Source organism: Phyllostomus discolor, chromosome X (genome assembly GCF_004126475.2).
Source record: "Phyllostomus discolor isolate MPI-MPIP mPhyDis1 chromosome X, mPhyDis1.pri.v3, whole genome shotgun sequence".
In the NCBI taxonomy this organism is placed as follows: Eukaryota; Metazoa; Chordata; class Mammalia; order Chiroptera; family Phyllostomidae; genus Phyllostomus; species Phyllostomus discolor.
The window spans coordinates 88,801,865-88,818,081 of NC_050198.1; the positions used below are offsets into that span (position 1 = coordinate 88,801,865).

The 16,217-nt window shown below is 40.9% G+C and overlaps 1 protein-coding gene across 9 annotated transcripts in view; it reads right to left on the bottom strand.

Annotated features, from left to right (window-relative positions):
- The window catches only part of ATP11C (ATPase phospholipid transporting 11C), a 183,902-nt gene that overhangs the window by 41,015 nt on the left and 126,670 nt on the right, over positions 1 to 16,217 (bottom strand). For all 9 annotated transcript variants that reach the window (XM_036016256.1, XM_036016255.1, XM_036016252.1 and 6 more), the window contains 6 exons: positions 16,140 to 16,210; positions 13,966 to 14,069; positions 13,346 to 13,527; positions 9,879 to 10,142; positions 5,716 to 5,890; positions 549 to 651 (listed from right to left, as the gene is read on the bottom strand). In XM_036016256.1, coding sequence (XP_035872149.1) covers positions 549 to 651; positions 5,716 to 5,890; positions 9,879 to 10,142; positions 13,346 to 13,527; positions 13,966 to 14,069; positions 16,140 to 16,210 — 899 coding nt within the window. The remainder of the gene's footprint in view (positions 1 to 548; positions 652 to 5,715; positions 5,891 to 9,878; positions 10,143 to 13,345; positions 13,528 to 13,965; positions 14,070 to 16,139; positions 16,211 to 16,217) is intronic.

The window sequence follows — 16,217 nt, forward strand, 5'->3', positions numbered from 1 at the left end:
GCCCACCAGCAGCCTGACCAGGGGGATGGGTGGGGAATGGGACAAGTTGTACAGGAGCTGTTGTTACGTGTCAACATATTAATTCAACACTACAGCCCAAACCACCCATAAATATCACCATGTAGAAAACCAGCCAAGCAATTATCACTTCTTAGTACCAAACAGTTAAGAATCTCTCTATAAAGATATAGTGCAGCAACATAAGCAGATCTGGCCAGGAACGGAAAAACAAAACAGTTTCATGCATGCTGTCCAAGTGAGAGCTAAATGATCAATTGTGCTGCCAGCAGGTTTGGGAAATTCACTTTACTTGACTCCTGTAAAAAGATCCTCACCTTGGTATTCCTACATTTCCCCCCACGGGTAGGTCAGTCTTTGGGATGGATTCGTTACATGATCATATGAGAACATTAATTCCATGAACAGTTATCATTCCCAAATTAGAATTCAGGATGAGCAACTAAAACAATCTCTCTAGAATACAACATCATGCCACCTAAAAGCAATACTGATACCTTACAGCTGCCATCTCATTAGATGTTTCTTACCTATTCCCACATGGGATTCCAAGATCATACTAACATCATTGGCGCCATCACCTATCGACAGTGTTATTGGGCTGCCTTTTAAATTCTTCACCATTCTGACAATCTAAACATTAAATACAAAAGAGGTACAGAAAAGGTCAAAGTTGAATGTGAGATTGCACTACATTAGGGGTAGATGCCTCATTCACACTTGTAAATGGAGGCCTTGTAAACAGGGAGTTTGTGCATGTGCGTACAACAGTCTCAAATTCTCAGAGGCAGAAGAACACAGCTTTTCAAAATACAATACCAGTGCCCATTCGTTTCTGGTTCTGTGAATGTATGAACTATCAAAACCCCTACCTCTTATCTATATTAAAGACCAACATGTTTCCCTCTCTTTCATTGCTTCACATGTCCTTTGAGATTAAGTGTTGAATGCATGACAGTGGAGACCAGAAAGCTGATTTGGGGCACCATGCATAGGGCTAACAGAACAAAAGTGGGAAGTGACAGAACAATGTTTTGGGGAACCTCTTCCTCTCCCTTCCCTGATGACACTCCCACTCCCCATTGGTGCCCTCCACACCTTATTCCCAGGGGCTTATCTAACATTAAATTATTTCACTCATGTAGCTGGCAACTACAGTTCTCCCACTGCCCATATGACTTCGCCTCTCCTATAGGTAGCTGCATTTAAAAGGGATCATCTTAAAGGTGGTGAGATTTGCAGAAAGTAGCTGAGATATGTATGTGTAAAAAGCCTGTCACTGTTCCTTGGGTGTCTCTTCAAGGTGTTGACACAGTGTAGCTCCATGCTGTGTTCATGGTAGGTACTGAATAAAATAAACCTTCTGGTGGAGTTACTTGTGGGAAGTGTATTGGGTAAGCGGCTGTCCTCCTACTCTATGTTTTAGATAATGACTGCTTTATGTGTCAACCCTCAAAATCCCTGGGAACCTAGCAGCTTTTAAAAGCTTATATAATCCAGTAGTTAAATAATGCCTTGTAAAAATTCTGGCCTCACAATTGCTTTCACCAGTTAACATAATCAAAACCTACTGTAAACACAACTGAAGTGATTAAAAATAATTTATACAAGGCTAAACCACCCCCTAGTCTTTTCTGTAAACAAAATTCAGTTAGGTTTTATTTAGTATTAAATAGCATACCCCCAAAGCCACACAGCCAATCCAAATGAACACCAAAATGATGGTACTGTGAAATGGTAGCTTTCCTCCAACCCCTCCTCTCATCCGGGTTCTTTTACAAAACTTTATTAAGACTGTCAGAAATAATCTGTGAGTCTTTGAAAAAATTAGAGAACCCAAACTAAATTGGTTTTTTATTGGCCACAATACTGGTTAAACTAATTGTACTTGTTATACTACGTGCAGTAATGACTTGTACCTCAAGGAAGAAAAACTGCAGCCAGGAAAGGTCTAGGAAAGACAATGGAAATTATCAAGGGTGACAGCTTCTGCATGAAAATATAGATTAAAAAGATTAAAGCTTGTCCTCACAGAAAGATAAAATGCTATACGATCATGGGCTATAAAATAATGAAAGATTTAGAGAGATAAACATGTTTTTTTTTTAACTGAGCCCCAGGTCACCTGGATTAAGAATGTCTCTTCAATCTCTAGGATAGGTTCATGAAAAAGAAATCAATATACCAAAAGCTATTTATCGATCAACTATAACTGCATGTAACTCAAAGTGCAAAACAATGTACAAAATACCAAAAAAGATACAAGGATTGGTCACACACCTTAAAAAGCATATGATGAAGTAGTAGAGACAGGGAATGAATAGAAGAATATTAGATAATTTGATTAATACAAAATAACAATATGCAATAATCTGTGCAAGGGAATATATAACAGTGTCTGTCGTCTAAGTCATCCACATAAGAAGGTCTATGATCTCAGAGAAGTAAAAGGACACCATATGCCACAGTAATCACAAGTGATTTTATAGAAGAGTATTTTGATCTAAATCACAGGTGTCCAACACAAGGCCCACGGGCCAAATCCAGCCCTCCACCTTGTTTCTACCCAGTGGCAGCACTGAGCTCCTTGCCCCTAGTTAAGGAGTAGTTACATTTATACAGTCCTAACATTACATTCAGCCCTTTGAAGGCAATCGTGAGGCTGACATGGCCCCCGATGAAAATGAGTTTGACACCCCTGATCTAAATCATAAAAGACTGTTAAGGTTTACATGGATGGGGAAAAGGGGGTTGGTGGAATATTCGAGATGAAGAAATGCCATGTTCTAAGATATACAGCTAGGTAAGTACAGCATACACTCAGAAAATAGAGCTGGCTTGAACAGATCAGTGAGTTTTCATATAGCGGGAATGGACAGGTATACCTGGGGCCAGATCAACAGGAAGTGATATTCTGAAAGTGACACACAGCAGGATGCAAGAGGGATGGAAGAAAAAGCAAGACTGCAGGCAAAGAGAAGTTAGGTGGCTAGTTATAGGTGCAGTTCAATTAGTTGTTAAAGGCCCGGACTGGGAAACGAATGGATGGAAATGACAAAAGATGTATTAGAAAACAGACAGAATTCAGTGACTGAGATCATGTGGTAGGGTAAAGCATGAGGGAAATCAACAGAGATTTCAAGCTTTTGAATCTAGAAACCTGGATGTACAGTACGCTCAGTGACAAATGAAAAATAAAAGGGAAATGACAGTTGGGCTCTAGAGAAGGCTGAGTTGAGGTGATAATGACACACCCAAGAAGATGTGTTCAGTAAGAAGCTACTGAAGTAAAGCAGAAACCCAACGATTTGGATTGGAGAAGTGACTTGAAAATCACCTCTATGGCCATGACAGATGAGTGATAGCCCAGAAGAGACTCTAGTGATAGAAATACAACAGACTGAGGACTGCAGCACAGGGGCCCCACATTCTGGGTGGGAGAAGCAGCACTGGGTGAGGAATTCAGACACCAGCCTGAGCAATGGAGCAGTTAAAATCCAGGTGAGCAACTTGAACAATTGCGGGGGACAGGTATTGCCTCTGACTAAAGAGTGAGATTTCTACCATTCTGGCAGGATGTGCTTCCCCAGCTGATGCTAACCAGGGTTCTCAAGGTTGAACAAAAAAGATCAGCTGACTGTGGTGGGGATTCAGAGTGACAAGAAAGCAGACAGTGACAATGCCCTAAGTTAGGATGGGCTGTGCTTGCGTGCGCGCATATGCGTGCATGAAAGTGTGAGGCAGGGGGTGATTTATAAAGGAGAATCCAAAAACACAGCCATCCCATGGGTGTAGAGCAAGCAGTTAAAGAATCTGAAGAAGCAAGGCTAATGCATATGAAAGAATATGCCACAGTGTATACAGCAGTGAAAAAGTGTGTAACTGAGACTCTAAAGTTCCTTGGATCCAGTGAGTACAAGGAAGCAAGGTGAAGCAGATCAATGTGGGCTGGAGGAGCTGAAAAAGACAGCATATTCATGTGGCCCTTGAACTGGGTTTTATTATGAATATACCGTATTTTTCAGACTATAAGACACACACCCCCGCCCCCATTTGGGAGGCATAATGGTTGTTAATGCTGCTGTTGAGTTCTGTTTACATTTACATTGGTGAAATATTATGTTATTTATGTTATTAAATATTTTACCACATTTTTTGCTTCAAAAAAATTTTCCCGTATTTTCCTCCTCTAAAACCTAGGTGTGTCTTGTGGCCCGAAAAAATACGGTGATTGTTAGGCCAAGGGGAATTCTGAGAGAATTCCAGATGAGGAAATAATGTGAGAAAAGTGAGAAAAGCTTGGAGGTTGGCATGTGGAAAGGACACAAACGGACAACAATTCACACAGGACATGGGAGCTACGGTGGACACAAAATGTGTAGGCACACATTTAGGGCCAACAGAGAGAGCCCCCAGTGCCACACCGAGTCATCTGCCCTTCATCCTGAGGGACTAGGAAACTACTGAAAGTGTCTGAGCAAGAATATATGATGAGAGAAGGAGTGTTTTAACAAGATTAATTTGGGAGTGCAGGGCAAGAGATTAAAAGGGGGATTGTGAAAGCAAGGAAACCAAATCAGTCTCTGGGTAAAGTCATAAGGGCTTGGACTGGGCTGGAGGTAAGAGGTTTAAAAAAATGGCACTAAAATGACAGTTATGGTAAGGGGTAAAACCAATAGAAGGACAGGGTGACTATATATGGAGTGAAGAAGAGCAGGGTCAGCCTTGGCTGGTGTAGCTCAGTGGATTGAGTACGGGCCTGCGAACCAGAGGGTCGCTGGTTCGATTCCCAGTCAGGGCACATGCCTGGGTTTTGGGCCAGGCCCCCAGTGGGGGGTATGTAAGAGGCAACCACACATTGATGTTTCTTTCTCTCTCTTTCTCCTTCCCTTCTCCTCTCTCTAAATAAATAAATAAATAAATACAATCTTTAAAAAAAAAAAAAAGAGCAGGGCCAGAAGTATTGAAGACTTAGTTAGAAAGCAAAAGAAAAATGGCACTGGTAACAGGAATAATGAAGACATGAAACAAACTAGCCTGAAGGACAAAAATTGTAGGATCTGTTTAGAATGCTAGAATTTAATGTGGCAGTGGGGAATCCACATGGAGCTGTCCATAGGCAGCCAGAAATATGAGACTTAATGAAAAGAAAAAGTCAAGACCAGAGAAAATTGGTAATTAGAGAGAAGACAGAGGATGAAACCAAATAAAAAGACACTAGATTGCCAAGTAGGGGGATAAAAACTCAGGACTGTGGACCATCACAAAAACCAAGGATGGCGAGTTTTAAGGAGAATGTAATTGAGAGTGTCACCTGCAGCGGAGAACTGAGCAGGGGAATGGAAGACAGCATGATGGATTCGGAAAGGAGGCCACTGCTGTCCTCCAGGCAATCCAACAGAGTAAGATGAAAAGAAAGAATGGATGGGGCTAGGGGAGGCAGCAGACACAAATATTCATTAGAGAAGCTTGGAAGGCGAGGAACTGGGCAGCCCGCTAAAGGGAACAACAAGTGAAGCATAGGTTTAATTTAAATTGGTGCAAAGACCCTGGCTTTGACCACCAAGAGGATGATGCCAGGGAAGATGTAATAAGGTAGGCATGGCCCTTTGAAGAAGAAACAAAGAAAGTAAAGTGAACATCTGCGCATGTGTAATACAACTCCCCAGAATAGAATAGTAACTAATATCCAGTCACCTGTGCTTTCTGCAACGGTGCCATCCGGCAGCAGAGCACTGCAGTGCACTTCATACAAATCTGTAGGAAAATGCTTTTGTAATTGTTAGAATTGGAGTCTTGACTAGAATTTAATATGAGTGACAATGTGGAGCCATCGATGATCAATCCATATTCCTGATGGTCTGTCCATGCTCTGAAAAAGAAAAATAATGCTGCGTTTGAATCTATTATACACTTCTATTTAGGACCCCGATTTCTTTTAAACTACAAAGAGAAGGATCATACATGAGAGGCATCATCAATTTGCTTCCTATAAATTCTAAAGAAGCAACTGTCTCAATTAATGGCACAATAGAAACTTTTCGTCAAATGTTTGATATTCAAGCTGCCTATACTGATGATGTTAAGTTCTAAAAGGTGTAAAAATACTGAACATCTAGTAGTCAGTCTCCGTATAAGAAACTGAAAGTGAGCCCTGGCTGGTGTGACTCAGCCGGTTGGAGCATTGTCCTGTAACTGAAGGATTATGGGTTTGACCCCTGGTTCTAGTGTCGGAAAGCAGCCAATCGATGCTTCTCTCTTGCATCGATGTTTCTCTCTCTCCCTTCCTCTCTCTAAAAACAACAACAACAAAAATGTCCGTGCGTGAAAAAAATTTTTAAAAGTCTGTTAAAAAAAAAAAAGAAACTATAGGTGAATTTTGGAAATTACAGATCAAACTCTGATATGAAGACAAATCATTAATCAGTCTAAAAACTCCCTAACACTACAATGAAAAGACGAAATGGCTTTGGGGTGTAAGTCACAGAATACCTTTTCCTAATATTTTTTTCCCGAGTGACATAAACCATCAAGTTACCTGGCTTCTCAAATAAGATGAAGTACCTAAAATATATGGTGTTTATACCATATGGTGCTATATGTTCCTTAAGTATATCATTTTATACTAGGTCAGTGGTCTTCAACCATAGCCTTCCCATTAGAATCATCTGAGCAGCTTTAAAAAACTGGCCATGCCTCAGGTCTATCCCCAGACAAATTAAATCAGAGTATCTTGGGAAGGACTCAGCTATACATAGGTATGCTTTAAAAAGCTCGGTAGGTGATTCTCATGCACAGCCAGGACTAAGAGGTATTAGGTACCGGGAAAGAAAAATGTAACCAGTGCCAAGTATTTAAGAAAAACATTTGAGGGAAAACTTACAACTGAGAAAATTCTACCAATTAACATGTTGTTTTTTTACAATGAAGAAAAAAAATAGTGATTAGTCAATATGAGCTCAGGAAATCCGGGGTGCCGTTTGAGAACCACTGCAGTGAAAATATTAGACACAGCTTGATCTCATCATTATAGATTCATTTGTCTAACTTGATGGTTCTCAAAGTTGAATGTTTAGAGGAATGTTGTTCAAGTTTCTGGGACTCTTGCAGATTTGGATTCAGCAGGTTTGCGGTGGGATATGAAATTCTGTATTTGTAACAAGCTTCTGGTGATCATGAAGCTGCTGTTCTTGGGACTAAAACTTTGAGTAGTGAGAGCCTAATAAGCCCCATCTTCCCTTTAGTCCATATTTCTTGGGTGTATACTGCTAATACCATAACATTTTGTACTTATTCATATTTTCCTTCATAATTTTATGACCATTTTTTCACTAATTAAAGCAATTAGCAAACATGTGTTCTCCTTTGCTCCCCCACCCACGGAGCTAACTTCATGTGCAGAAAACGGTGGCTCAATAAGCAAGCAAGCAAGCAAGCAATATTGTCAGCATCCACTGTACCTAGGCTATGCAGAAAAATGAAAAGAATTATTAATGAATCTTTCCTTGGAGAACAGAAAAGGTCCTTGTGGTGACAGAAGCATATATGATAGATGATCCCCAACCAAACAAGATATAAAATAGTCAATATCCAATGACTGGCATAATAAATACACAGGAAGAACAGTGGGTTCTTTGTCAGCTGTAATATCTGAAATGGAACTTCCAAAGACAGGGCAGAAATTGGTGGGGGGAGAGAATGTATGCCGTGTTGCACCAGGAAAACAAGTTGAAAATGTCACTTGAGGCCTTAGATGCAAACTGACTCTGTGGGTCATGGAGAACCACTAAAGGTTTCCGAGCACAGACATGGTATATAGTCAGTACTTTACATTCAAGGCCCATTTGGCTGGTGAGGGGCTAGAGGGATTTGAGGCTTGAGTTGCTACAGACCTGATGTGGAGCACGAGTGGTGAAACTGGGGACATGAATAAGGCTCGGTAGCTGGTCTGAAGTGGAAGGGACAAAGGAGTAGAAGCTGGACAAGGTGATTCTAGGTCTGACACCTATGTGAGCTGGGGAAAGAGGGAATGTTCTGAGCCGGTGAGTGAAGTTTCCCATAAGCCCTGGCTTTCATAAAAGTGCCCCAGATTGGCTGAATGGTGCTATGGACTGAACTGTGTCCTGTACCAAGTCCTACGTTGAAGTCCTTACCCCCAATGTGATGGTGGTATTTGGAGATGGAGCCTTTGGGAGATATTTAGGTTTAAACGCTGAGGCCTTTATGATAGGACCAGTGCCCTTATAAGAGAAAAGAGACACCAGAGCTTCCTCTCTCTCTGCAAGCTAGAAACAGGGACCACACCAGATGTAAGAAATTAGTTTCCACTGTTTAAGCTACCCAGTGGTAGCCTAAGCAGACTAAGACAAATGGACAAGTAAAATGCATGTATTTTGCACTGCCTTTGTAAGCATCTTTGGCTAAAGAAAGGAAACATTACTCATAGGCAATTAATAAAAACCTGTTTATTCCCATTGATACCCTAATATCAGAACAACAGCTGTTTCAGAATTGGCTGTAGTCTCATAAATGTGGGCTATTCATCTTTAAAGTTGGTTTAAACATGAAAGATGAGAATGCGGGTATCGTTAAAGATACAGCATGGGCTCTGGAACTGGACGGACTTGTTCCATCCCTTATTAAATAGCTTTGTCATCTTGAATTAAGTCATTTCATCTCTCTGAGCCTCAGTTTCCCTATCTGTAAAATGAAGAAAGTAAGATTGCTTTACTGGGTTGTAGTGAAGATTAAATGAGAATAATTATATAAAGTGGCTAACGTTGTTCCTGGAGCAAAGAGTGTGCTCAAGAAAAGGAAAAGTGTATTATGTAGGGGGTTCTTTGAATTTAGTGCAGGCACATCCTGTGGCAATCCTGAAGAGGAAATCAATTTGTTTATGGCCAAGGTAAATCCCAGTAATTGGTTTAGGCAAGGCTAAGCCTTAGTCAGTGATATGTATAGAAAAAAAACATCACTGAATTAATGTGGATCAGTGGCTTTCCTTGAGATCCTTAGGTCCCACAAGTTCTTCTGAAGTAGCTAGTTGAAAGCAGAGTTGACGTGTCCATGTTAACAAGAATTTGGTTCCCTTTGGAATTCTGGGGCATGAATATCCACACAGAAAATGACTCCAGGGTCTCAAAATACAGGGAAACTATTACAAAGACCAGTTGTATTACATTCAGTTTAAGAGACTGTGAAAAGTAGCATTTTATTTCTTAACATGGACCAGGCCAGAATATCAATGTTAAGTATCCAGACCCTAAACATTGAGAATCTAAACTAGTCCCTTAGACCTTGACAGGTTCAGTGTTTTCTTTTAAATTAAAGGTAAGGTTGAAAGTGCCAATTAATGTCAACTGGGCTGTTAGCCACATCCTCAGGGCAAGATTTAAGTTACAAGGATAAAACACCTGCAAACACAGTATGATGAAAAATGGAGCCTCCTGCATAAGCAGCTGTGATTTACACCTGTACCAATGTCTAAATAAAAGAATGATCTGAATGGAAGTTGGACAACCAAGGAGTTGAAACAGACCCGTTCATCCAGACCGGTAGGAGGGGCAGAGTCGGGCAGCCAGGCATGGGCTGCGGCGCCAAGAGCAGAGAGCACTAGCCCTGGCTGGTGTGGCTCATTGGCTTAAGCGCCAGCCTGTGGACCAAAGGGTCACTCGTTCAATTCCCAGTCAGGGCACATGCCTGAGTTATGGGCCAGGTCCCCAGGAGGTGGCATGTGAGAGGTAACCACACATTGATGTTTCTTGCCCTCTCTTTCTGCCTCCCTTTCCTTCTCTAAAATAAATAAATAAATAAACATCTTTAAAAATAAATAAATATAAGAAACTAATGCACTTTCTTACTTTTTAAGGCTTCTAGTACTTTTAGGAAATTCATGCACCAGCTTCTTACGATATTCTATCAACAATTCATGTAATCGATCTTCTTTTCTTTCACTTTCTTCAATGGTTTTTGTGGTCAGTTCCAAGAGTTCAGTGCTGGTTTGGAAAAGGCGGCAGGCATAGCAGGTGGATTTGGCTGTCTCCATCTTATCCCCAGTAAGCACCCAGACTTTTAGACCTGCTGCATGCAAAGCTTCAATGGTTTCAGCTGCTTCATCTTGTAGCCTGGGAGCACAAAGGAAATCTCGTTATTCTCAAAAACTCCTCACAGGGATTCTGCAAAAAGGCTTATTAAAGAGAATATGTTCACAATTCACAGCATTTCTAGAGTCCAGGCATGTTATCACAGTTGGTTTTCTCATATATCCTCTACTCTGGGTATGTTTTCTCTGGTGTAGTTTTACTTATTAGAGTGAAATTCAAACAATGAGGTTTGGAAAAATTCATGACATCTCTTGATATAACTGGTATCCTATGGCAGAATTGAGAATCATCATTCTTAGCTAAAATGTTCAGAAACTCAGCAAACATTCTTATTCATTGTCACATTAGCATATTACATTATATTTTACATCTCACCACACAAATACTTAACATGGTCCAAAACAGAAAGGGCCAAAGATGTTTTAATGAGATATTGAGGGAAGTTTGTGAATCCCATCCCCAAGTAGCTTTAAGATTAGGAAAGTGAACCATCCTGAAAGAGAATTTAAGCATAATTCTGAAAGGCAATGATAAAAAGAGCATGATGCTTTTCTTGAGTTCCTTTTGGCAAGAGAATAAAAATGAAATTAGACTAAATGAATTTCATTAGAATTTCAGTAGTTTCCAATGTGGCTACATGTATGTTTGTAATTTTTTGTTTGGTTAAGTCTCACAATTTGCACTTATAATTTCTAAAAACAAAAAAAACCCTTGGGCTTCCAGCCAAGATAGAGACATAGGTGGACACACTGTGCCTCCTCACACAACCAAGATAGGGACAACAACAATTTAGAAGCAGAATAACCACCAGAACTGACAGAAAATGTATCTGAATGGAAGTTGGACAACCAAGGAGTTGAAACAGACCCGTTCATCCAGACCGGTAGGAGGGGCGGAGTCAGGCAGCCAGGCACGGGCTGCAGCGCCAAGAGCAGAGAGCACTGGGACTGGGCACGAAAGGCATCCGGGGTGCGAAAGACTGCTGCGGGTGGACCCTGAGTGCAAAAGCGGCAACTGGCAGATCCCGGCCGAGGGGTGGCAACCAGCAGACCCAGCAAGGCGGTGATTGCTGGGTAAAGCAAGGCAGTGCACGTAACCCAGGATCCCAGCACTGGGAAATAGAGCTTTGGGACACTGTTTGAGGACACCTGTGGGAGTTGAGGCACAGGGAGAGACACCCAGCCTCACAGGAGAGGTCCTTGGAGGGTCCCACCATATGCACAAGCCCACCCACACGGGAATTGGCACCAGAGGGACCCAGTTTGCTTGGGGGAAGCAGCAGAAGGAACTCAGGTCCCATGGAGAACAAAGCAAGCGCCATTGTTCCCTCTCGACCCTGCCCCCATGTACAATGTCACAACCCAGCAACTGGGGTGCCCAGCCCTAGTGAACACCTAAGGCTCTGCCCCTCATAGTAATAGGCAGGGCCAGACCAGAACAAAAAGAGAGAGAGAGAGAGAGAGAGAAAGAGAGAGAGAGAGAGAGAGATGGCTCAAACAGAAGACCAAATGAAGGCCCCACAACCCATCCTTTTAAGCGACTGAGAGATAGCCAATGTAGCAGATGCACAAGTCAAAACACTGATGATGAGGAAGCTCACAGAATTGGTTGATTTTGGTCGCAAATTAGATGAAAAAATGAAGGCTACAATAAGTGAAATGAAGAAAAATACACAGGGAACCAACAGTGATGGAAAGAAAGCTGGGTCTCACATCAAGCGAGTGGACCAGAAGAAAAAAGGAACAACCACACAGAAAAGAATGAACAAATAAGAATTCAAAAAAATGAGGAGAGGCATAGGAACCTCCGGGACATCTTTAAACATTCCAACATCCGAATTATATGGGTACCAGAAAGAGAAGAAGAGCAACAAGTGGAAAAGTTATTTGAACAAATAATAAAAGAGAACTCCCCCAATCTGGCAAAGGAAATGGACTTCCAGGAAGTCCAGGAAGCTCAGAGAGTCCCAAAGAAGTTGGACCCAAGAAGGAACACACCAGGGCACATCATAATTACATTAGCCAAGGTGAAAATGAAGGAGAGAATCCTAGAAGCAGCAAGAGATAAGGAGACAGTCACCTACAAAAGAGTTCCCATCAGACTGTCAGCTGATTTCTGAAAAGAGACCTTACAGGCAAGAAGGGGCTGGAAAGAAGTATTCCAAGCCATAAAAGGCAAGGTCCTATATCCCAGATTGCTCTATCCAGCAAAGCTTTTATTTAGAATGGAAGGACAGAGAAAGTGCTTCTCAGATAAGGTCAAGTGAAAGGACTTCACCATCACCAAGCCCTTATTACATGAAATGTTAAAGGGACTTATCTAAGAAAAAGAAGATAAAAAACATGTATAGTATAATGACAGCAAACTCACAATTATTAACAACCACACCTAAAACAAAAACTAAGCAAACAACTAGAACAGGAACAGAGTCACAGAAATGGAGATCACATGGAGGGTTAGCAACAGGGGAGTGGGAGGAGGAGAGAGGGAGAAAAGGTACAGAATAAGTAGCATAGATGGTAGGTAGAAAATAGACAGGGGGAGGGCAAGAATAGTATGGGAAATGTAGAAGCTAAAGAACCTATGACACATGGACATGAACTAAAGGGGGAGAATGTGTGTGGGAGAGGGTGTGCAGGGTGAAGGGGGGAAAATGGGACAACTGTAATAGCATAATCAATAAAATATACTTTCTAAAAATACCCTAAAATATTAAGAGTGTAAAATTTTCAGGAAAATCATTGCTGAAGCCCTACAATCATGTTTGTCAGAGCTCAATCTATTAGTTAAAGAAAATCATTTTAAAGTATGCAAAAACAAGCTCTACTCTGTTAAACCAGGTTACAATGAACTCTCATGTTATTTGCGCTACCTTGAATTTCCTTTCTGCTCATCTCTGTCAAAAATTTCACCCATTCTACCAGGCACCACCCCAGGTCAAATGATGCCTCCAGCACAAAGCTCCCTACACATAATAAGACTATTTCATAAATATCCACGCAAATGGATGGCTCCGTAAATATTCACAAGACCAGAGAGATGTCTGATTCATTCTTCTAAGGTACAAATATTTAACTTGAAAACCACTCTACCAACAATTCAAAATCTGGTGTGTAGATAATGCAAAATGAAAGATTTCAAAACTGGAGATTAGTTACCAATCTGAACAGATACCCCCCTAAATGCCTGGTCATTCAAATAATAAGAATGTCATCTTTAGTTACTTGTCTTCCACTGCAGTGGCTCCAATTAAATTCATGTTTGTCTCAATATCATCAAAAATCTTTTCCATTTTCTCTTCTCTGTCTTGTAAGGCCATTTTTGCCTCCATGAGCTGTCTGTCAATTCTTTCATAATCATCTGGAGCAATTTCTTTGAAGGCTACACAAAGTGTCCGATACCCATCCTAGAAGCAAAATAGGAGACCTGTAGTTATACACATATTAATAGAAAAAAAAACACTCTAAATACTCTTGCTCTACCACACAAAAGAAATTCTGACACATTTTTAGTTAAAAAAAAAAAAGAATTACAACTATAAAGGTAACGTTCAATTGAGCTCAAAATAACAAAATAATTATCTCTGGGGGTGAAAATAAAAGCAGAACGTAATACAAAGATTCCTGAAAAGTCTCGAAGGCTGCAAATTCTGAAAAGAAACTTGCTATAGGATAATGTTTTATATTAAAATAAGAAAACAATATTACTAAAGCCCTAAATCTAAAAATAGACCATAAATATAAGCTAAAATCCACACAAACAGATATTTGAATAGCAATCCCATAAACATAATCATCTCTAGTGTTTCTCTTTCTATCTCTCAGGGGTAGGGCTGTATGCTCACCATTGCATTTCGTTCCACATGGGCTTTCGTTGGCTCAATTTCATGATTTTGCACCCTGGGGAAAATTGCTGAGTCTGCTCCTTTACAAAAGAGAAGTACATCTCCTAAAATAAAGAACCAAAGTACCTGACTTAGAATTTGAAGACTGGTAGTGGGACTTTAATAACAGAATAACTATTAGAGTGGACGTTCCCACCCAGCTGTTATATGAGTATATCCTGAGCCTGCCTTGCAATGCTCCCCCAAATGGAATGAGACATCTTGATCTTTTCTCTGTCAGGACAGTATTCACCACCTCTTGAGACCAATATGGACACAAGTAATAACTCACAGTTGACAACATGCACCTCTGTTAAAATATACTTCCTTCCAGTGAATCATGAAAGACTGTGTTTGTGTCAAGAAGCTGCATCTGAACGATCTTTGAAAATGCTGTCAACCATGATTTATAGAGCACACGTGGTCCAACAAGATCAAATCATTTTACTTAAATTTTTAAAAGATTTTGTTTATTTATTTTTAGAGAGAGGGGAAGAGAGGGAGAAAGAGAAGGAGAGAAACATCAGTGTGTGGCTGCCTCTCACGCACCCCCTACTGGGAACCTGGCCCATAACCCAGGCATGTGCCCTGGCTGGGAATCGAACTGGCAACCCTTTGCTTTGCAGATTGGTATTCAATGCACTGAGCCACACACACCAGCCAGGACTCACTTTAAATAACTATACAAATTAGCTTTTAAAATAGTAGTTTGATCATTTTTACCCAAAACTTGAGAATACCTTGGTAGAATGGTAGTACAACTATAGCTTAATATCAGTCCATGCACCCTGGAAAGTAGTCACAGTTGAGCATTAAGAAAGAAACTTCATTCTTATAAGGCAAAATGCTGAATTTGACAAGTTAAAAAAAAAAAGTGTAGCTCAGAGGTCAAGGCCCCTGACACCTTACCCTTTGCAGTAGAATGCATGTATGCATGTGCACAGGTAAAAACAGCCGGTATTTCAAATGTTAAGTGGATTTTTTTTTCATTTTCTCTCACACATCCAAGTTGTTTAAAAGCCACAAAGCAAATTCCACAATGACATAATGTAAAGTTGGATGTGTTCCCTATAGAGCCTGTCTGTATCTTCCCATCCTCACATTACGTAATATGCAACAGATTGAATACTAGAAATTAAATTACTAGAAAAGTAATCAAGGCTATTTTGGAAGAAACCACCTGGAAACACACACACACACACACACACGCACACACACACACACACACACACAGATACAGAGGCTTCTGAGAGCCCACAAATGAAACAGTTCTCCCTATGAGTCATGCTGAATTCAAGCACCAACCACCCTGATTCCTTCCAAATATATGGTGGGTGGGCTTGGGATGATGGTACTGGTTCTCTTGCAAAGGGCAAGCTTCTTTACTCTGTCAAAGAGGCCAGAGTACTGGGGTAAAATTAGAATGCCCTTTGCCATTAGACGAGCCCTTAGTTATCTTTAGCTCATTGGCTTCCAGGGAATGTAAAGCAGTGTGGAATGAGGAAAGTCAGGGAGGGATAACCAGTAACTCTCTATACTCAAGAACTTCTGCCCTGGCTGGTGTGGCTCAGTGGACTGAGCACTGGCCTGCGAACCAAAGGGCAGCCAGCTCAACTCTCAGTCAGGGCACATGCCTGGGCTGCAAGCCAGGTGCCCAGTAGGGGGCGAGCCAGCGGCAACCACACATTGATGTTTCCCTCCCTCTCTTTCTCCCTTCCCCTGTACAAAAATAAATAAAAGCTTTTAAAAACAAGAAAAGAAAAAGAACTTTATGGCTAGTGACCACAATCCCCACAACTCTACTGGTCTGCTGCATGTAGACATTGGTGACTGGTACACGGAACAAAAAAGTCACCCTTTCAGTTCCTGTTTGGACAACCAGGACTGAGGAGTCGAGTTCAGTTTCCAAGAAAATGTACATGCTGTCATACCAAGGGCTCTGTCACTGACAATCTGGTAAGCTGAACATATGTACTTACTTACATAAATACATTAAGGCCTATATGAAAGCTACTGCTTTGTCTGGTGTTAGGTAATCATAAACTACTACTGAAATGTTTTCTTTCTGGAAATTGTCAACATAAACATATAAATCTAAAATGGAAAAAGAGAAGTCACATTTTAAAAATACAGACCTGCTTGAGTCTTCACAATGACACTCATACGACGGCGGACAGAATCAAAATTTAAGGTGTGAAGAAGTTCGAAGCTTT